We start from the raw sequence: 16,086 nt of genomic DNA on the forward strand, positions 1-16,086 counted from the left end.
TTCTCTCTAAATTCATTTTTAACCAGTCTAGTATTACCTTTAGCTGTGTTTTTAAATCTTTAACAGTAAACTTAATATTTTATTGTTTAAATATTTGCAGAAACAGTTCTTAACAATATATTTAAATGTGTTTTTAGACCTTCACCTCCAGATGGGTCAACCGCTCCAGTTGCACCTCCTCAGCCCCAAACGCCTCCTCAGCCACAGCCGTCTTCATCCTATCAGGTAGATTGTGCCAATTTTTTGTGCCAATTTTAATGATAAAGTAGTTTCATGTAAATAAGTCTTTAGCAGAACTTCTGTTAATTTTAATTTGTTTTAATAAATGTGTTTTAAATCTAAAATTACAGCAAAGTAATGAGATGGAGCTGACGTCAATAATGGCCAGACTCTGTCTCACGGAAACTGATATTAAAGCTCAGTAAGTTTATCATAGTCTGTCTGTTTTAGACTTTACATTTTTTATTTGCACAAATGTTTACAGAAACAGTTCTTAACATTATTTTTAAATGTGTTTTAGACCTTCACCTCCGGTTGGGTCAACCGCTCCGGTTGCGTCTCCCGCAGACGCCTCCTCAGCCCCAAACGCCTCCTCAGCCCCAAACGCCTCCTCAGCCCCAAACGCCCCCTCAGCTCCTCAGCCCCAAACGCCTCCTCAGCCCCAGACGCCTCCTCAGCCCCAGCCGTCTTCATCCTCTCAGGTAGATTGTGAACATTATTAGTGTCAATTTTAATGATAAAGTAGTTTCATGTAAATTAGTCTTTAGCAGAACTTCTGTTAATTTTAATTTGTTTTAATAAATGTGTTTTAAATCTAAAATTACAGCAAAGTAATGAGATGGAGCTGACATCAATAATGGCCAGACTCTGTCTCACAGAAACTGATATTAAAGCTCAGTAAGTTTATCATAGTCTGTATGTTTTAGACTTTACATTTTTTATTTGCACAAATGTTTACAGAAACAGTTCTTAACAATATATTTATATGTATTTATAGACATTCATCTCCTCACGGGCTGTTGGCTGATGTCACGCCACCTCAGGCCATGTAAGTTTATCAAAATCTCTCTAAATTCATCTGTAACCAGTCTAGTATTACTTATATTAAAATGATTAATGCTTATATATTACATACTTTATTTTTTTTACAGTAAAGTTAAATGTTATCAGAAACAGTTCTTACAGTATCTTTATTTGTATGTGTAGACTTTCACCTCCTCACAGACAAGCGCCTCCTCTCGCCTCACCTCCACAGTGTCGCGCTTTTAAGCGTCCGCCTCCTCCGTCACAGGTAGATTTAAACCGAAGCCTTCAGCAGAACTCAATATTCATTTTAATTTGTTTTAATATACGTGTATTTAATCTTCAGGATGATCCGGATGAGATGGAGCCGACGCCAAAGAGGCCCAGGCTGTGCAATACAGATATTAAAGCTCAGTAAGTTTATCATAGTCTGTCTGTTTTAGACTTTACATTTTTTATTTGCACAAATGTTTACAGAAACAGTTCTTAACAATATATTTATATGTATTTATAGACATTCATCTCCTCACGGGCTGTTGACTGATGTCACGCCACCTCAGGCCCAGTAAGTTTATCAAAGTCTCTTTAAATTCATCTCTAACCAGTTGGTATTACGTTTAGCTGTGTTTTTACATTTTTTACAGTAAAGTTATCAGAAACAGTTCTTACAGTATCTTTATTTGTATGTGTAGACTTTCACCTCCTCACAGACAAGCGCCTCCTCCCGCCTCACCTCCTCAGCGTCGTGCTGTCAAGCGTCCGGCGTCTTCACAGGTAGATTAAAACTAAAGGCTTTAGCAGAACTTAATGATCATTTTAATTTGTTTTAATATACGTGTATTTAATCTTCAGGATGATCCGGATGAGATGGAGCCGACGCCGAAGAGAAAGAGGCTAAATGGGCTGTCGACTGAGGTCACGCCTCCTCCGGCCCAGACGCCATCATCCTCTCAGGTAAATTTAACCGTTTAGACCTAAATGTTATTAAGTGACAATTTCATTGAGAATTTAATTTCATTTATTAAATCTTTGATTGTTTTATTTACAGCAAAATAAAGCAGACGCTGGGGAGGTCGAGTGCTCTTCTGTGTCTCAGTAAGTCTTTATTTCAGCATTAATCTTTGTTAAACTACATTTAGTTTTTTATTTAAGATGTTTTAGCGCTTGAATGTTTGAATTCTCACAGTACTTTTATATGTGTTTATAGACCTTCACCTCTTCAGAGACATATACCTCCTCCCGCCTCTCGTCGCCGTCTTTGGCGTCCGGCTCCGTCTTCACAGGTAGATTTAAAGCGAAGGCTTTAGCAGAACTAAATATTCATTTTATTTTGTTTTAATATACGTGTATTTAATCTTCAGGATGAGATGGAGCCGACGCCAAAGAGGGCCAAACTTAAAAGGCTGTCGGCTGGTGTCACGCCTTCTCCGGCCCAGACGCCATCATCCGCTCAGGTAGATTTAACCAAAGACCTAAATGTTATTAGTGACAATTTCATTGAGAATTTCATTTCATTTATTAAATCTTTGATTGTTTTATTTACAGCAAAATAAAGCAGACACTGCCATGGCCGACTGTTCTTCAGTTTCTCAGTAAGTCTTTATTTCAGCATTAACCTGTTATATTACATGTAGTTTTTTATTTGAGATGTTTTAGTGCTTGAATGTTTGAATTCTCACAGTGCTTTTATATGTTTATAGACCTTCAACTAATAACAGTCGGCCAATCCGGCAAGTGTCTCCTCCCGAATCTCTTCCTAAACGTCGTGCTCTTAAGCGTCCCGCTCCATCCACTTCACAGGTAGATTTATACCAGAGCCCTAAACAAAACAAATTCAATTAAAAAAGTTATTTGATGTCTTAAATCTCTGTTTGTTTTATTTGCAGGAAGCATCTGAAGGCATGGTATCAGACGCCAAGAGACCCAGACTTCATAAGTTACTTTAAAAAAAAAAAAGAAGAAGAAGAAGAGACCCAACCTGACCTCCTCAAACCCCGAGCAGAAAATAAATAAAAATATTTTGATATTAAACAGAGTAGAGTAGTGGAGAAAACAAAAATGAGAAAGATTGTTTGTGACGCATTCATTATGTTCATTTATTGTGTCAAACTTAAATGTAATGCGATTATCAGCCGCATCAAATGAAAAGAGGAAAAATCATGATCAGGTTTTACCAACATTTCCATCATCCACTAGAAAGCACTTACAGCCAAACTTACTGTAAACCTAATAAGACAAAGAACCAAGTTAGGTTGAAATCACTGAGAGAGAAAGTTAACTTAGTCTAAAGTTTCTCTGTTCTCCTTTAACTCCTTTAGTAACACTAAACAGACAGATCACAGATGAGTTCAAACAGTTAACTAACTTAAAATCAATACAAGGTCTTTACATCTTCTAACAATCTGATTACGAGGTTAAAAGATCAAAAAGGTTTTCAAACGTCTCTCTACAGCTTATGACGTATAATATATGAGAGATTTCTGACTGCAGCAATAACTTATAAAACATAACACTTATTTTTATTATCATAAGAAAACATTGAAGTTTATTGGTTATGACGTGGACGACTAATATAAACATAAATCATTTCTGAAGAGTTTGTTTTGAATAAACACAGTAAATAATCTTTTATTTAATATCTAAAGGTGAAAACATCTGTAAGAGAGATCTGTATATGAGCTGTTGACTGTTTATGTTTGTATATAGCACATGATTCACATTGTTTTCTTTATCACACTGCATTCAGGGATCTTGATGGCCACATAAAGGAGGTGACCTATAAAGCAACACAACATTTTATTCATCTGTTTCAGAGGTAAGTCATTTTATTACAAATGTTACTTTATAAAGTCACTATTTTATTATTATTATAAGTCATTTAAATGATAAACATCCAGTGATGCTCTGAATGAACTGAGATTTATTGAACACACAGTGTTTCTGTTCATCTCATGTTATTCTTGAGTATTTATAGAGTAATATTTCATCCTGAAGAGTCTTTAGTTTGATCAGATTTATAAAAGAGAGATCAGCTTTAACTCTGGACATGAACCGCGGGAGGAGCGAGTCAAGAGCAAACAACACACACAAAACATTATCTCACTATCTCTCTCTTGATAACTTATAATTCACTACATGTTCATATCAATGATGAATTCATGAATTCAGCTTTAAACAAACACACACACACAACTTCACTGTTACTTTGTTTCAGGGTTTATTTTAGTTAATGATATTTATCTTCAGAGGACGTCTGCGCATGCGTGCACTTATGATGAGCGTTCAGCAGTGCTATATTATAATATTAAAGCAGTTTTATTACATTTACAGATGCAAATATCAATTGCTGTCTATCTCTGTCTGTTTTCTTTTTGAAAATAAAGTCTTTTTTTAATAAAATTGATTGTTGTTTGTGATTGGACTGAATACTATACACATACATATGTTTATTATTAATATATCTCCAAATATCAATGGATGCATAAATTAAACACAAGTTTCGTCTCTTGTCCTTCTATACTCTTTGGATGTACTATCTCATACAGCAAAAAATATATTTTCAAATATAATTTTAAATATATTTCAAAATATACAAAAAATATATGTGCTGAAATATATTTTGAAATATGTTTTAAAAAATTATTTTTTACCAATATATTTTGGCCATTTTTTGTATATTTTAAAATATATTTTAAAGCATTTATATTCACGCTGCATTGGAAGAAATACTTTACAAACCTGTAAACAACAGGGTTAAAAAGGTTATAATTTAATATATTTTCAACTGCAAAAAACATACTTCTAATTTTATATTTTATACATAGGCTACTTATACAAACTTTTATATTTTGGCCAGGAAAAATATACTTTTTGTCGTATGGGTTGTAAAATTAGAAATGCATTTGTATATGAAGGAAAAAAATAAATATTTTTAAAATCAAAAATATATTTAATTAAGCTTTACTTTCTACAAAAATGTATTTAGCATACATTTAAAACTTTTTTTGCCATATGGGGTCATATCATAATTACAATATTTTCAACAAAATGAATGCACTTTTGTTGTGTGCCACGTTTGTAACTTAGATGAGCAATTTATAACTTTTACTAGTTGTATATATATTTATATATATTTATATTTATAAACCTGTAGCATCTCCCAAAACGTCATCTTTACTCAGCATTACACCTGTTGAACACTGCTGTCCTTTATTTTTAACGTGAAAAGGGTTTTAAAACAACCTTCTACCCCATCTTTCCTTTTGATTTTTCTGTTACACTGACAAAAACTTTGATCTTGGCATTGTAAGCAACTTTTAAAAATATGTTTTTATAAAAATATTAGTGGAACAGCATCTTTATTTCAGCTCAAAGCATATCGGACCCCCGTGAACTCTGGTGCCCCCCTACGGGGGCCCGGACCCCAGGTTGGGAACCACTGGTCTAACCTACTGTTTGTCAGATTTGCTATATAGCCAAACCCTCTTTATAATCACATACAGTGCACTTTAACAAAAACAGACATATTTTTATAATACACTGATGCCAAACACAGTTTTACTAAATCCCATTATTTCAAAAATGTTTAATATTTTACAAAATTAAATACAGTTTTGAGAAGTTAATTTATACACATTATTTACATTACTTACTGTTATTATTTGTATCATTTCTTGCTCTTTCCATTTACACTTACGGGTATAAACAAAATCAACTCTGGACAATCAACATAAATCAACATTCTGTAGAAAAGTGAAGACAATCTTGATACTCTTTATTCACTCTTTTTTATTTTTCTTCGCTTTAGGAACCGTCCTCCTGAAACACTTACGGAAAATAAAACAACATGTTTTGATGAAAATAAAGATGATTAGAGCCGTTATTGTGAGTAAAAAGGCTATAACGTCCAGGAGGTAATACTGATACCAGCTCAGTTCATGTGCCTGAACTCGCAGGTGTTTAGCGCCTTTATTACGCATCACAAACTCGATCCAGAACACCGCCTGGTCCAGAGGCTTCATCGGCTGATCGTGATGAATTCTGGAGAGCTTCATGATGCTCTCTTTATACCTTATTTAAAAGACAAAAATAAATAAACATAATATAATAAATGCAATATATGTGATTGGTACACACAATTAATCTGCAATGGTTTATAATGTTATTAACCTTAATGTTCACTTTTGTTTGATGTCCTAATTTATGCATGCAACCAAAATATGTTTCAAATGAATGATGCTTTCAGATGATATAAATAAATTACATTTTAGTAAACTTAACTCAAACCATTTAAGGAAACCGGTTGGCTTAAACCATTTAAGTTTTAAAACAAATACATTTAAGTACTGTGAACTTGAGTCATGTGCAATTATGCACTTATATTTAAGTAGTGTGAACTTAAATATAAGTGCATAACTGCATATGACTCAATTTGTTTAATTTGTTCACAGTACTCAAATGTATGTGTTTTAAAACTTAAATGGTTTACTGCAACCGATTTCCTTAAATGGTTTAAATTGAGTTAACTTTTAGGTTTTACAGTGTAATGTTAACTTGTACATTCTGTTACTGCATATGCATTAAAATGCATTCAAGTTAAAAATTTTATTAGTATGTGTGTTCAGTGGAAATTCAAACCCATGATTTTTTTTGAGTTACTGATGCAATCAAAAGACTTGCTATTTGCATAAGTTTTTTTTTTTTTTTTTGAAAGACTAAACCAGTGTTCATATATAACTTATGTTGGATTATTTATGACAGTCTTAAGGGCCTCCACTAAGTCTTTGGAAGTCATGTCGTTGATGTCGAGGAAAACTGCAGCTCCTTTGGTTTTCATATGGACAAGGTTATCTGGCTGGTAAGCAAAAAGCGGTAAACCCACCATAGGCACACCGTGATAAATCGCCTCGTAGAGTCCATTTGTTCCACCGTGAGTAATGAAGGCCTTTGTTTTTGGATGTCCTACAAGATGAAAAAATATTTAACTGTCTGTGAAGTAACATAACATAAAGTAAAGTGACCACATGACGACACTTTTCTTACCATTCTGTGGGATCCAGTCATAGAGTTTTGTGTTTGGAGCAAGAGTTTCGGGAGTTTTCCCGCTGTAACGCCAAATTACCTGCGCACATATACACACAGTGAACTTAGTAGTTGCACTTGAGCAATAGATTTATTGGACACAATAATTAATAAGGTAATTTAATTGCCATCCCTATCTCTGAGTTTATAAAAGGGGATTAATGCAAAAGTCATTCGGCACTTTCTTTTCAAGCACCATATGGTCACACGCTTTGCTTTTATTCTGCACCAGAGATGCGTTTTTCTTTGCGAGCATTTTAAACATTAACATCTTCATTACTGAAATTATGAGATATTTCATCTCTCCTCTACCGCGAATGGGAGCTAATATAAATAAAGATAAAAAAATCAAGAAAACGTTTAAAATGTTTATTATCAGCAGCAACAAGTGCTAAATACAATTATAAAATGTATTCAATTAAACAACAGTGTTTACAGTACATCAAGTATCCAGGTCATGTGAATCACGTGCAGCCCATTTTGAGGGGTTTCGAATTATAAACTCGCACATCCACCAAAAATGTATCTTCATCCGAATGCACGAGTTTCATTGTGTAGGAGGCATGCAAATATATTTTTACAGACATCCTCAAGAGAAACAATTACCATCCGAATAAGGTTTTAGTTGTTTAATTCAACCATAACTGTAACTAAACACACTTTTTATGTGCTTTTGAAGCATTTACAATTTAAACATACTTCAAAAGCACTTTTTGCATTAAATGTCCTGATTAACAAAAGAATGTTTTATTATTAATATTACTTACGCTTAAAATAGTTTATACACTTTCAAAAAATGTTGATTAAACTTAAAAAAGTAAGTAACTTGCCTTAAAATTTTTAGTTAAATATTAGTTGATCCATTATTTTTACAAAATTCTATATATATAACTAACTTACCACCAAATATTTTTGTTACAGTGTGTCTGTATATATGTATGTGTGTGTGTGTGTGTGTTTGTGTGTGTGTGTGTGTGTGTGTGTGTGTGTGTGTGTGTGTGTGTGTGTGTGTGTGTGTGTGTGTGTGTGTGTGTATATATATATATATATATATATATATATATATATATATATATATATATATATATGTATATGTGTCACAGGTGATGTTTTGAACCAACGACGGGCGGAACCCGTCTTCCACATCTTTGGTTGAACCGACGACGGGCGGAACCCGTCTTCCACATTTCATTTCCGGGGTTTCCCCGAAGTCAAAATTAAGCCTGATTGCGCGCAGGTGGGGATAATTTGCACAGCGGTCGCTGATAGGCTGACGAGGAGAAGAGTCAGTGCATAAAAAGACCTTTGGAGACATCAAACGGTGTGCTCGTGGTGTACTTTGTATACGCTGTGTTGCTGCTTTGCAGACGGACCACGCTGGCTGGATCGCTCTCCTGGGGAAGAGAGAAAGGGGCAGTTAGCTGACGAAGGAATATTGTGGAGTTTCATTGAGAAAGAGCCTACACAGAGCCATCAAGAGTGCAGTTAATAGCTGTTGTTGACAACGAAGTGTGAGTAACAGCTGTGGTACTTATCTGTGCAATACTTGTACAAAGAGTGTTTGGTGTGTTCCTTTGTGTTTTTGAGGTCCCTGGCCCCACTGGAGAGGGAAGCGTGGGCGAGCCGTGGTTTGACCGGAAGCACGGACGAAGCACTTGGTAGGAAGCATCGTTCACCAGTAGAACCGTGGCCCTGTGGGAAAATGGAAGCGCAGGTGAGCCAGAGGAGCGATAATCAACACGCCGGGCCTGTGAATAACACACATCTCACTCTCATCGGCGGTCCAGCGATCGCCCAACCATCCTCTCGAGGTCGTCGTCGTAGCCAGGTGGCAAGAGCAATCTAAAAACCACATGAAGTTGTATAAGAGTGCTGTGGGTGAGTTTCACGGATTGATGGTGTTTACACTTTACTTACTGTGTGTATGCTGTGCTTGTAGCGTTCAAACCGCCTAGCCCTGACGAGTCACGAGACGGCGACATCCGTTGTGGCCTGGGTCCTAAGGAGAGCGAGAAAATTTGAGCCCTGTGCCCGGGGTGTGGTAACGAGAGCTTCGTTTGTCCATAGAGCAGACAGTGGTGAAACCCAGTGAGTATTATCCAGAGTGTACCGTGCGGACTGTGGGTTGTAACGGTGTGTGTACTGACCTCTCCAACAGAAGCTTGTGGTGAGCGAAAGTTCGCCCCAACTCGTGACCCCAGTCGTGGAAGAAGGAGGGGGAGTTTGGGAAGCGTTCGGCTCCGTGTCATCGGACCCACTAGTCCCTACGACGCCCGGACAGCCGGAGTGGATGGGCGAAGGAATACGGTGCACTGACACTGCAGCGAAAATCCACTGTTTATAGCAATTACATACCTGTATAAGTGAAGCTCTGTGTGAGTGAAGATCCCCAGTGCTGTGAGTAACGTAACCTGTGAAGTAAACCTGTTCTGTGCTTATAGCAATTACCTACCTGTACAAGTGAAGCTCTGTGTGCATGAAGATCCCCAGTGCTGTGAGTAACGTAACCTGTGAAGTAAACCTGTTCTGTGCTTATAGCAATTACATACCTGTATAAGTGAAGCTCTGTGTGCATGAAGATCCCCAGTGCTGTGAGTAACGAAACCTGTGAAGTAAACCTGTTCTGTGCTTATAGCAATTACATACCTGTATAAGTGAAGCTCTGTGTGAGTGAAGATCCCCAGTGCTGTGAGTAACGTAACCTGTGAAGTAAACCTGTTCTGTGCTTATAGCAATTACATACCTGTACAAGTGAAGCTCTGTGTGCATGAAGATCCCCAGTGCTGTGAGTAACGTAACCTGTGAAGTAAACCTGTGCTGTGCTTATAACAATTACCTACCTGTACAAGTGAAGCTCTGTGTGAGTGAAGATCCCCAGTGCTGTGAGTAATATAACCTGTGAAGTGAAACTGTTCTGTACTTTTAGAAATTACCTACCTGTGCCTGTGAAGCTCTGTGTGGGAACGAGGATCCTCCAGTGCTGTGGGTAACGTAACCTGTGGAGAGAACTTGACCTGTGGCTATAGCCATCACTTACCGTTCCAACGAAGGTCCCGTGTTGAACGAACAGCGACTAGTAACAAAGTACCTTACCCTTGTCTGATTATTATTCTGATTCTGCCTCCAGGAGAAGCGGAGCGCGCCACGGATTGTTGGGCCAGAGCCCCCAAAGGAGCCCCTGTCCCCAGTCTTTCCCCCAAGTGGCCCTGGAGGCGAAGAAGAGACACACTAGTTTTAAATTACCTTTTCCCCTTCCCCCTTTCCTTTTAAATATTTAATAAAGCTTGTTTTAACTGTAGTATACTCGTCTGTCTGGTCATTGGGGTGGTCTTGGGAAACTCCTGTAGGTGGAAGAGTTGAGAGGGGTGTGACTTTTAGTTTATTCGGGTCCGCCCCCGGCCGTGACAGATTTATGTATATATATATATATTTTTTTTTTTTTCAGTTGTGCACACAAAAGTTTAGCTCTCAGAAGTACAAACATACAAACTGTAATATCAAAAATGCATGTATCTTAAATGTGACCATTGCGTATATAATTTTTATTTTCCAATTATCTTTTTGTTGTTGTTTTTCATTATTGTGTTTTATTTTGTTAGTTTAATTAATTTGGTGGGGAGTGTAATTTTGGGGGAAAAGTTGTAACCTTGATTGTATAATGTATTTTTTCAAATTTTGGAAAAATTTATAAATAATAAAAAAATGCATTTATGTCATTGTGTTAGCATGTATAGTGTTGATCATGTTTAGTGTGTTCTTTTATCTGAAGTTTATTATTCTGTATTACTATTTTATGACTGTTTTACAAAATTAAAGGGGCAGGGGTTAACGATATTTCATGTATTCTGACTTATTAACACAGTTAAAGAGTATTTCTGGGCCAAAGTCACTCCTCATCTTTCCTATAAGTTTCTGAAGTTTTTTTCAAACATGGTTAACTGTTACGTATCATAGACCCCTTATTCCTTTTATGGGCACTTCCCCTGGAAAAGCACGCCCACACGTCAATCAGAGTGAGAACGAGGACGCTCATTAGCATTGATCCTTCAAGTAGAAGTCGCAAGCATCACTGCACACAACAGCTTTGTTATATATCAAGAATTAACAATAGCATGATGACAAAGTGTGTTTTGAAAGTTAGAAGAAAACCTTATTTAGCTTTCCAGGTAACCCCGTCTGTTTGTGTTATGTATGTATTGCTTTACAAACAAGGCCCAGTTCAACACCGGATTTGCCAATCGTTACAGGCGGTAATTAAATAAAAATCTAATCTCAAGTGTTTTGTTTGCAATCGAAGTGCATATAATGTAAACAACACAAACATAGAGCTGTGCTTTTCTCCTAACTCGTAACAAGAATTTTGTCTTTTTTCAGAAAAACCTGAAAGGCTGTTCTGTCTTTTATAAATTTGACAACACGAAAGACTCTTGACATATAAAGGACAAAATACTCTTCTATAACTGAAACTTCTATAATAAAAACTGTGTGCGTTATGTGAACTTTAACAAGATTTAATGTCCTCATAAATACATAGAACTGGTCTGGTACTTTGTGTTTAAACCTTGTACCTTTGTGTTCTTGTCAGATTTCAGTATTTGTGTGATTTTTAAATCCATACAGACAAGAGTGGTAAAAGAGTAAGAGCTCACTGCTGGTATAATAAAATAGTTACACACCTTTTGTGGGATCTGACCGAGAGCAGAAGCGATCATGTTGGCTCTGTTCATTGTCAAGTTATTGACCATTGAACCGAATGAAAACACGACGATGCCATGATCTCCTGAGCTCTGGACAAACTCTTCTAGTTCCTAAAAACACACAAACTAATTCATCAATACATTCAAGAACATTGTAGTCATGTTATTATTAGGGCTGGGCGGTATATCGGATTTAGGGGATATATCGATATGGGTTCCCGACGCGATGCGGAATTAGCCCATACCGTTCATATCGATATGGTTTAATACAACTCAAGCGCGCATACACGCGTTCTGCGCGAGCCCGCCCGTCACAGCAAGTACGCGACATGGAGAAGCACGCAGAAACTCTGTGACGCTTGGATGCGCCTCATGAATGTGGACATTCAAAAACTGCGGCTGCATGCACTCGGAGGATAATAATTGAGTTTAAAAGACTAAAATAAAATGTCTCCTCAACCTGCTTTTACAGAGAGTTCATTGGAATTAAGTTACCGCTGCATATGTGTGCTTTCATCCCAACAACATGTCTGACGCTCCATCAAAACACCTACTTATCTAATACGCTATTGCAGTTATTTCTCATCACTATTATAGCAATATCAGGTGAGTAATACTGCGTTTATACTTTAGTTTGACGGGACAAGTACGTAGATAAAACAGAAACTCCAAAGGAGTTTTATTTTGTGGTGAACTTTTTCCTCAGATTCAAAGCATAACAGCCACAAACAAGTCTCCGTTATTTAATTTTAAAACGTCACTTTAGAATTAGTAACGAATGATTGTGCTGCTATTAGTGTGAATTAATGAGATTATTATTAAGAAATAATAAGAGAGGATGTGTGTGAATGAAACAAAGACACTTTAAAATGTGCTGAATGTGTGCGCATTATAGTTTCAGTTTGCACGTACCCAATCAGATTCCAGAACCACATCTGATCTATAAACTTAATTTTTTGGATCATATGTTTTTAAGTTTTGTCCATGTTTGTGACTGGAATACACTGTAAGAACAAAAGGACTGTGACACCCCTTCTAATGAAGATGATTGACTACTTTAATAAATTCTGTAAACACAAATCTAAATGCTACAGACAGTTCAGTGTATTAATGAGAATTGTGTGTTTCTAATGTTATTGATAATAATTTCAATAGTATGGGCAGAACACTTTTGTGGTAAGATAAAGACTCTAACAAAGATTATTTTTTATACTGCATGGTATAGCATTCATTTTTGTTTTGATTTGAAGTGGAATAGATAGTTTATTAGGGAGTGTTTACAACTTTATGGTACAACAACTTCAGCCACAAAGATTATAAAGGCTTTGACTTTCAAGTAACATTTTTATCCTTTTTGTAAGAAATACCGGATATATATCGGATACCGGGATTCCTAAAAAAAATACTGGGATATGAATTTTTGCTCATACCGCCCAGCCCTAGTTATTATATGATGCAAAGTGTGACTGAATTAAAGATGCTAAAATGTAGCGTATTTCTTTATTACAACATAATTTGCATAGTTACATTTGTGTCACCGTTTTTCTAAAAGTGACTGTAGTCTATTTAAAGTCACAATGAAACTGAAATTAAAAACTTTTTTTAATATTGTGGTATTTTTTCAAACGACGTGAGCTTCATTTCTTTTTAAAAATGAATGTGCGCTCATAATCTTTAAAAACGCTCCTCAAAACGATCTCTCTTTACTTCGAGTCACAAGCTATGCTACGAGAGCAACATGGCCCAACTTCTACGATCCAATCAGTTCTCCCTGGACAAATTCAAGTCCCGCCCTACTTTTTTTCTCATTCAGAAGACGTTTCACTCGGATATACTTCACGACAGGGAAAAAAAAGACAATTGCTACTTCCGTTTCATTGTGACTTTTATTATTTTGTTTTTGTTTGTTTGTTGATCACAAAGTACGAGATGAGGAAAACTAGGATTCTGTGTGTATTCCGCTCCGCCATTGTTGAATGAGGGGCTGTGATTGGTTGAGCGGATTTATTGCATTCTGCAGAAGAAGGGGAGTGGCATTTAGTGCATTTTGGGAAAAAAGATGACAGAATAACACGGCGGATATGGAATTTTTTGCTCAATACTTCATTTTTCTTTTGCAAAACTTTATTTTGCTTTGCAATATATATATTTTTCAAATATATACGCTGATATTTTGACTCCTTGGATGAAATGTTACAATGGTTAACTGGCGTTTCTATCTTCTATCTAGCATTTTCTTAAATGAGTCAACACTACATAGTACATGATGTATATCGATTAAAAACTACTCTGCCCACCAAAGCATGTAGAAGAAACTATTTCAGAAAAAAACATTTGCACATTATAACAAAATACTTGTTTATTTTGAATGTGGTCGCTCAGGAATGGACTCCAGATTGCAGTCCTCATCTGTGTCAGCTGAAGCCCTTTTTACATCACGAGAAGAAAACACACACAGCAAAAAAAGATTTTAGTTTGAGTCAAAAGTTAGAGACATACAACTATTTGTATTAGAAACTATGATGTAATATACATGAACATATATATATATATATATATATATATATATATATATATATATATATATATATATAATTACAAATGCCTTATGTTTGCTAAATAACTTATGCTTATAATGCTCAGCATTGCTGATAATACTCATATTTCCCCCACATATCTTATTTTCTTGTTTTTAGTTTTTATATTCTATCCATCAGATTCATATCACGCATTTACATAACATGTCATGGAAAAATGAACACATGTAAATCTCGTGTCTTAGTCATTTATTTTACAATCAAAAACAGCTAACATGAAACAAAAACTGTAAATGCATGATGAACATAACAAGACAAACTTACTGTATCTGAGCAGCAGCTCCACTGCTCAATGCATCTCTGGTGACGCGTCTTTATTTTGATACAGTCTGGTCTTTTTGCACCTCGCTCGTGCTCCTCATCACCTTCTCCAAAACAAAAAAGTAATCTGCAATCGACGATCCAAAACGGAGATATTTATATCTAAACCTTATCGTTTCTTTAAGCTCTGTATAACTAGCCATAGCAGCTAGCATAACAGCATTTGGTTGCGCAAGTGTACGTGTGTTTGGGCAGATCTGCGCAGACGCACATTTTACCGACACAAACCAATCAAACTGAATCCTTGTAATCGTTTATAATGATGATTGGTTACTATCCCCATCAATCAAAACTTTGTTGGCTAGGCATTGGCTGGCTTTATTTTGGCTTCATCCAGTCAACACCTAAGGAACGCTAAATGACAGCTCGCTTACCCAATGATGCACTCCCTGGGCATTTTAAATTCTCAAACCTTATATGATTGGACAAAACAGAAAAAGGCGGTGTCATTTTTTCGGGGAAGAAATTAACCGAGTATAGATTACTTTTCAAGAATCGATATTTCATTGAAAATTAACTTTTTTTTATTGAAAATGAACATGATCGATCATACTAACCGGAAGCGCGCATGTAAACAAAGGCGGATCTTTTGGCATTTGTCCCTATTTTTCGTTGTTTTGGATTAAAATTGCGGGATGCATTTTAAAGAGTGGACACTTACTGGTGTTGAGATGATATGTAAGTACTGTCCATATTAATATGCGGTCCGTCTGCATTTCATTTAATCCTTTCCACTCCAGTGTATTATGAAAAAACAAGATATGAACATGAAGTACAGAAACCCATAGATAGGCTACGCCCCTATGGCCCGCCCACGGGCCTGTGCGGGTTACGTTTAAATAATTGTGAATGAATAGTTTCATAGTTAACTATTTATGCTGTGAGATTTTATTTTAAGATTTTTAAAGTGTATCTGACACATGGATGGGTGTCTCTGGGCTAATATGCCCCGGCTATCCACCGACTTAACAACCTGGCCTGAGATAAAACCTGAAAGCGTGTGTCTCACTTTTGTTTTAAGTGTTATTTGCAGTTTTAATATTTTTATAAGATTTTCTGAGATAAGCTTGATCTCTATTTGAAGTTTGCTTTTGCACACGCCACCATTTTAGAAATGCGTTGAAGTACACAGATAGTATCGCGAGAAGATGACGTACACGCGCACTCAACTGCATCTCTCTTAAACAAAAATTCACAAATTACATCAACACCAATAATTGTCACTAGACTTGCTGATATAATTGAAACAATAATTAATTTAGATTTAACTGGATTTGTAAATTTGTGAAAGACCACAGCGTATTATATGTCAATGTGCGTCAATATTGTGTCAATTATTTATTTAACCATTTCTTATTAATTATGCA

General features: G+C 36.1%; 1 protein-coding gene and 1 long non-coding RNA gene across 5 annotated transcripts; one reads left to right on the plus strand and one right to left on the minus strand.

The window, feature by feature from the left end:
* Positions 1-2,573: 2,573 nt before the first annotated feature.
* LOC141358847 (uncharacterized) lies at positions 2,574-3,821 on the plus strand. The gene is made up of 3 exons (XR_012365330.1): positions 2,574-2,615; positions 2,724-2,823; positions 2,910-3,821. It is a non-coding gene; the product is annotated as an uncharacterized lncRNA (long non-coding RNA).
* A 1,665-nt stretch (positions 3,822-5,486) lies between these two features.
* Positions 5,487-15,110, minus strand: LOC141358846 (UDP-glucuronosyltransferase 2A1-like). 4 transcript variants are annotated; one of them, XM_073860648.1, is made up of 6 exons: positions 14,663-15,059; positions 14,157-14,227; positions 11,781-11,912; positions 7,066-7,144; positions 6,905-6,984; positions 5,487-6,093 (listed from the first exon to the last, which is right to left on the minus strand). In XM_073860648.1, the coding sequence occupies exons 2-6, from the start codon at positions 14,208-14,210 to the stop codon at positions 6,088-6,090; spliced, it is 351 nt and encodes a 116-aa protein (XP_073716749.1). In that variant the 5' UTR covers positions 14,211-14,227; positions 14,663-15,059; the 3' UTR covers positions 5,487-6,087. The 4 variants fall into 4 exon arrangements, with proteins under 4 accessions (XP_073716749.1, XP_073716747.1, XP_073716748.1 ...); XM_073860646.1 differs by lacking the exon at positions 5,487-6,093 and having other exon boundaries at positions 6,609-6,984; positions 14,663-15,072; XM_073860647.1 differs by lacking the exons at positions 5,487-6,093; positions 14,157-14,227 and having other exon boundaries at positions 6,609-6,984; positions 14,663-15,110.
* Positions 15,111-16,086: the final 976 nt, after the last annotated feature.

This window comes from Misgurnus anguillicaudatus, chromosome 22 (assembly GCF_027580225.2).
Source record: "Misgurnus anguillicaudatus chromosome 22, ASM2758022v2, whole genome shotgun sequence".
Taxonomy (NCBI): Eukaryota; Metazoa; Chordata; class Actinopteri; order Cypriniformes; family Cobitidae; genus Misgurnus; species Misgurnus anguillicaudatus.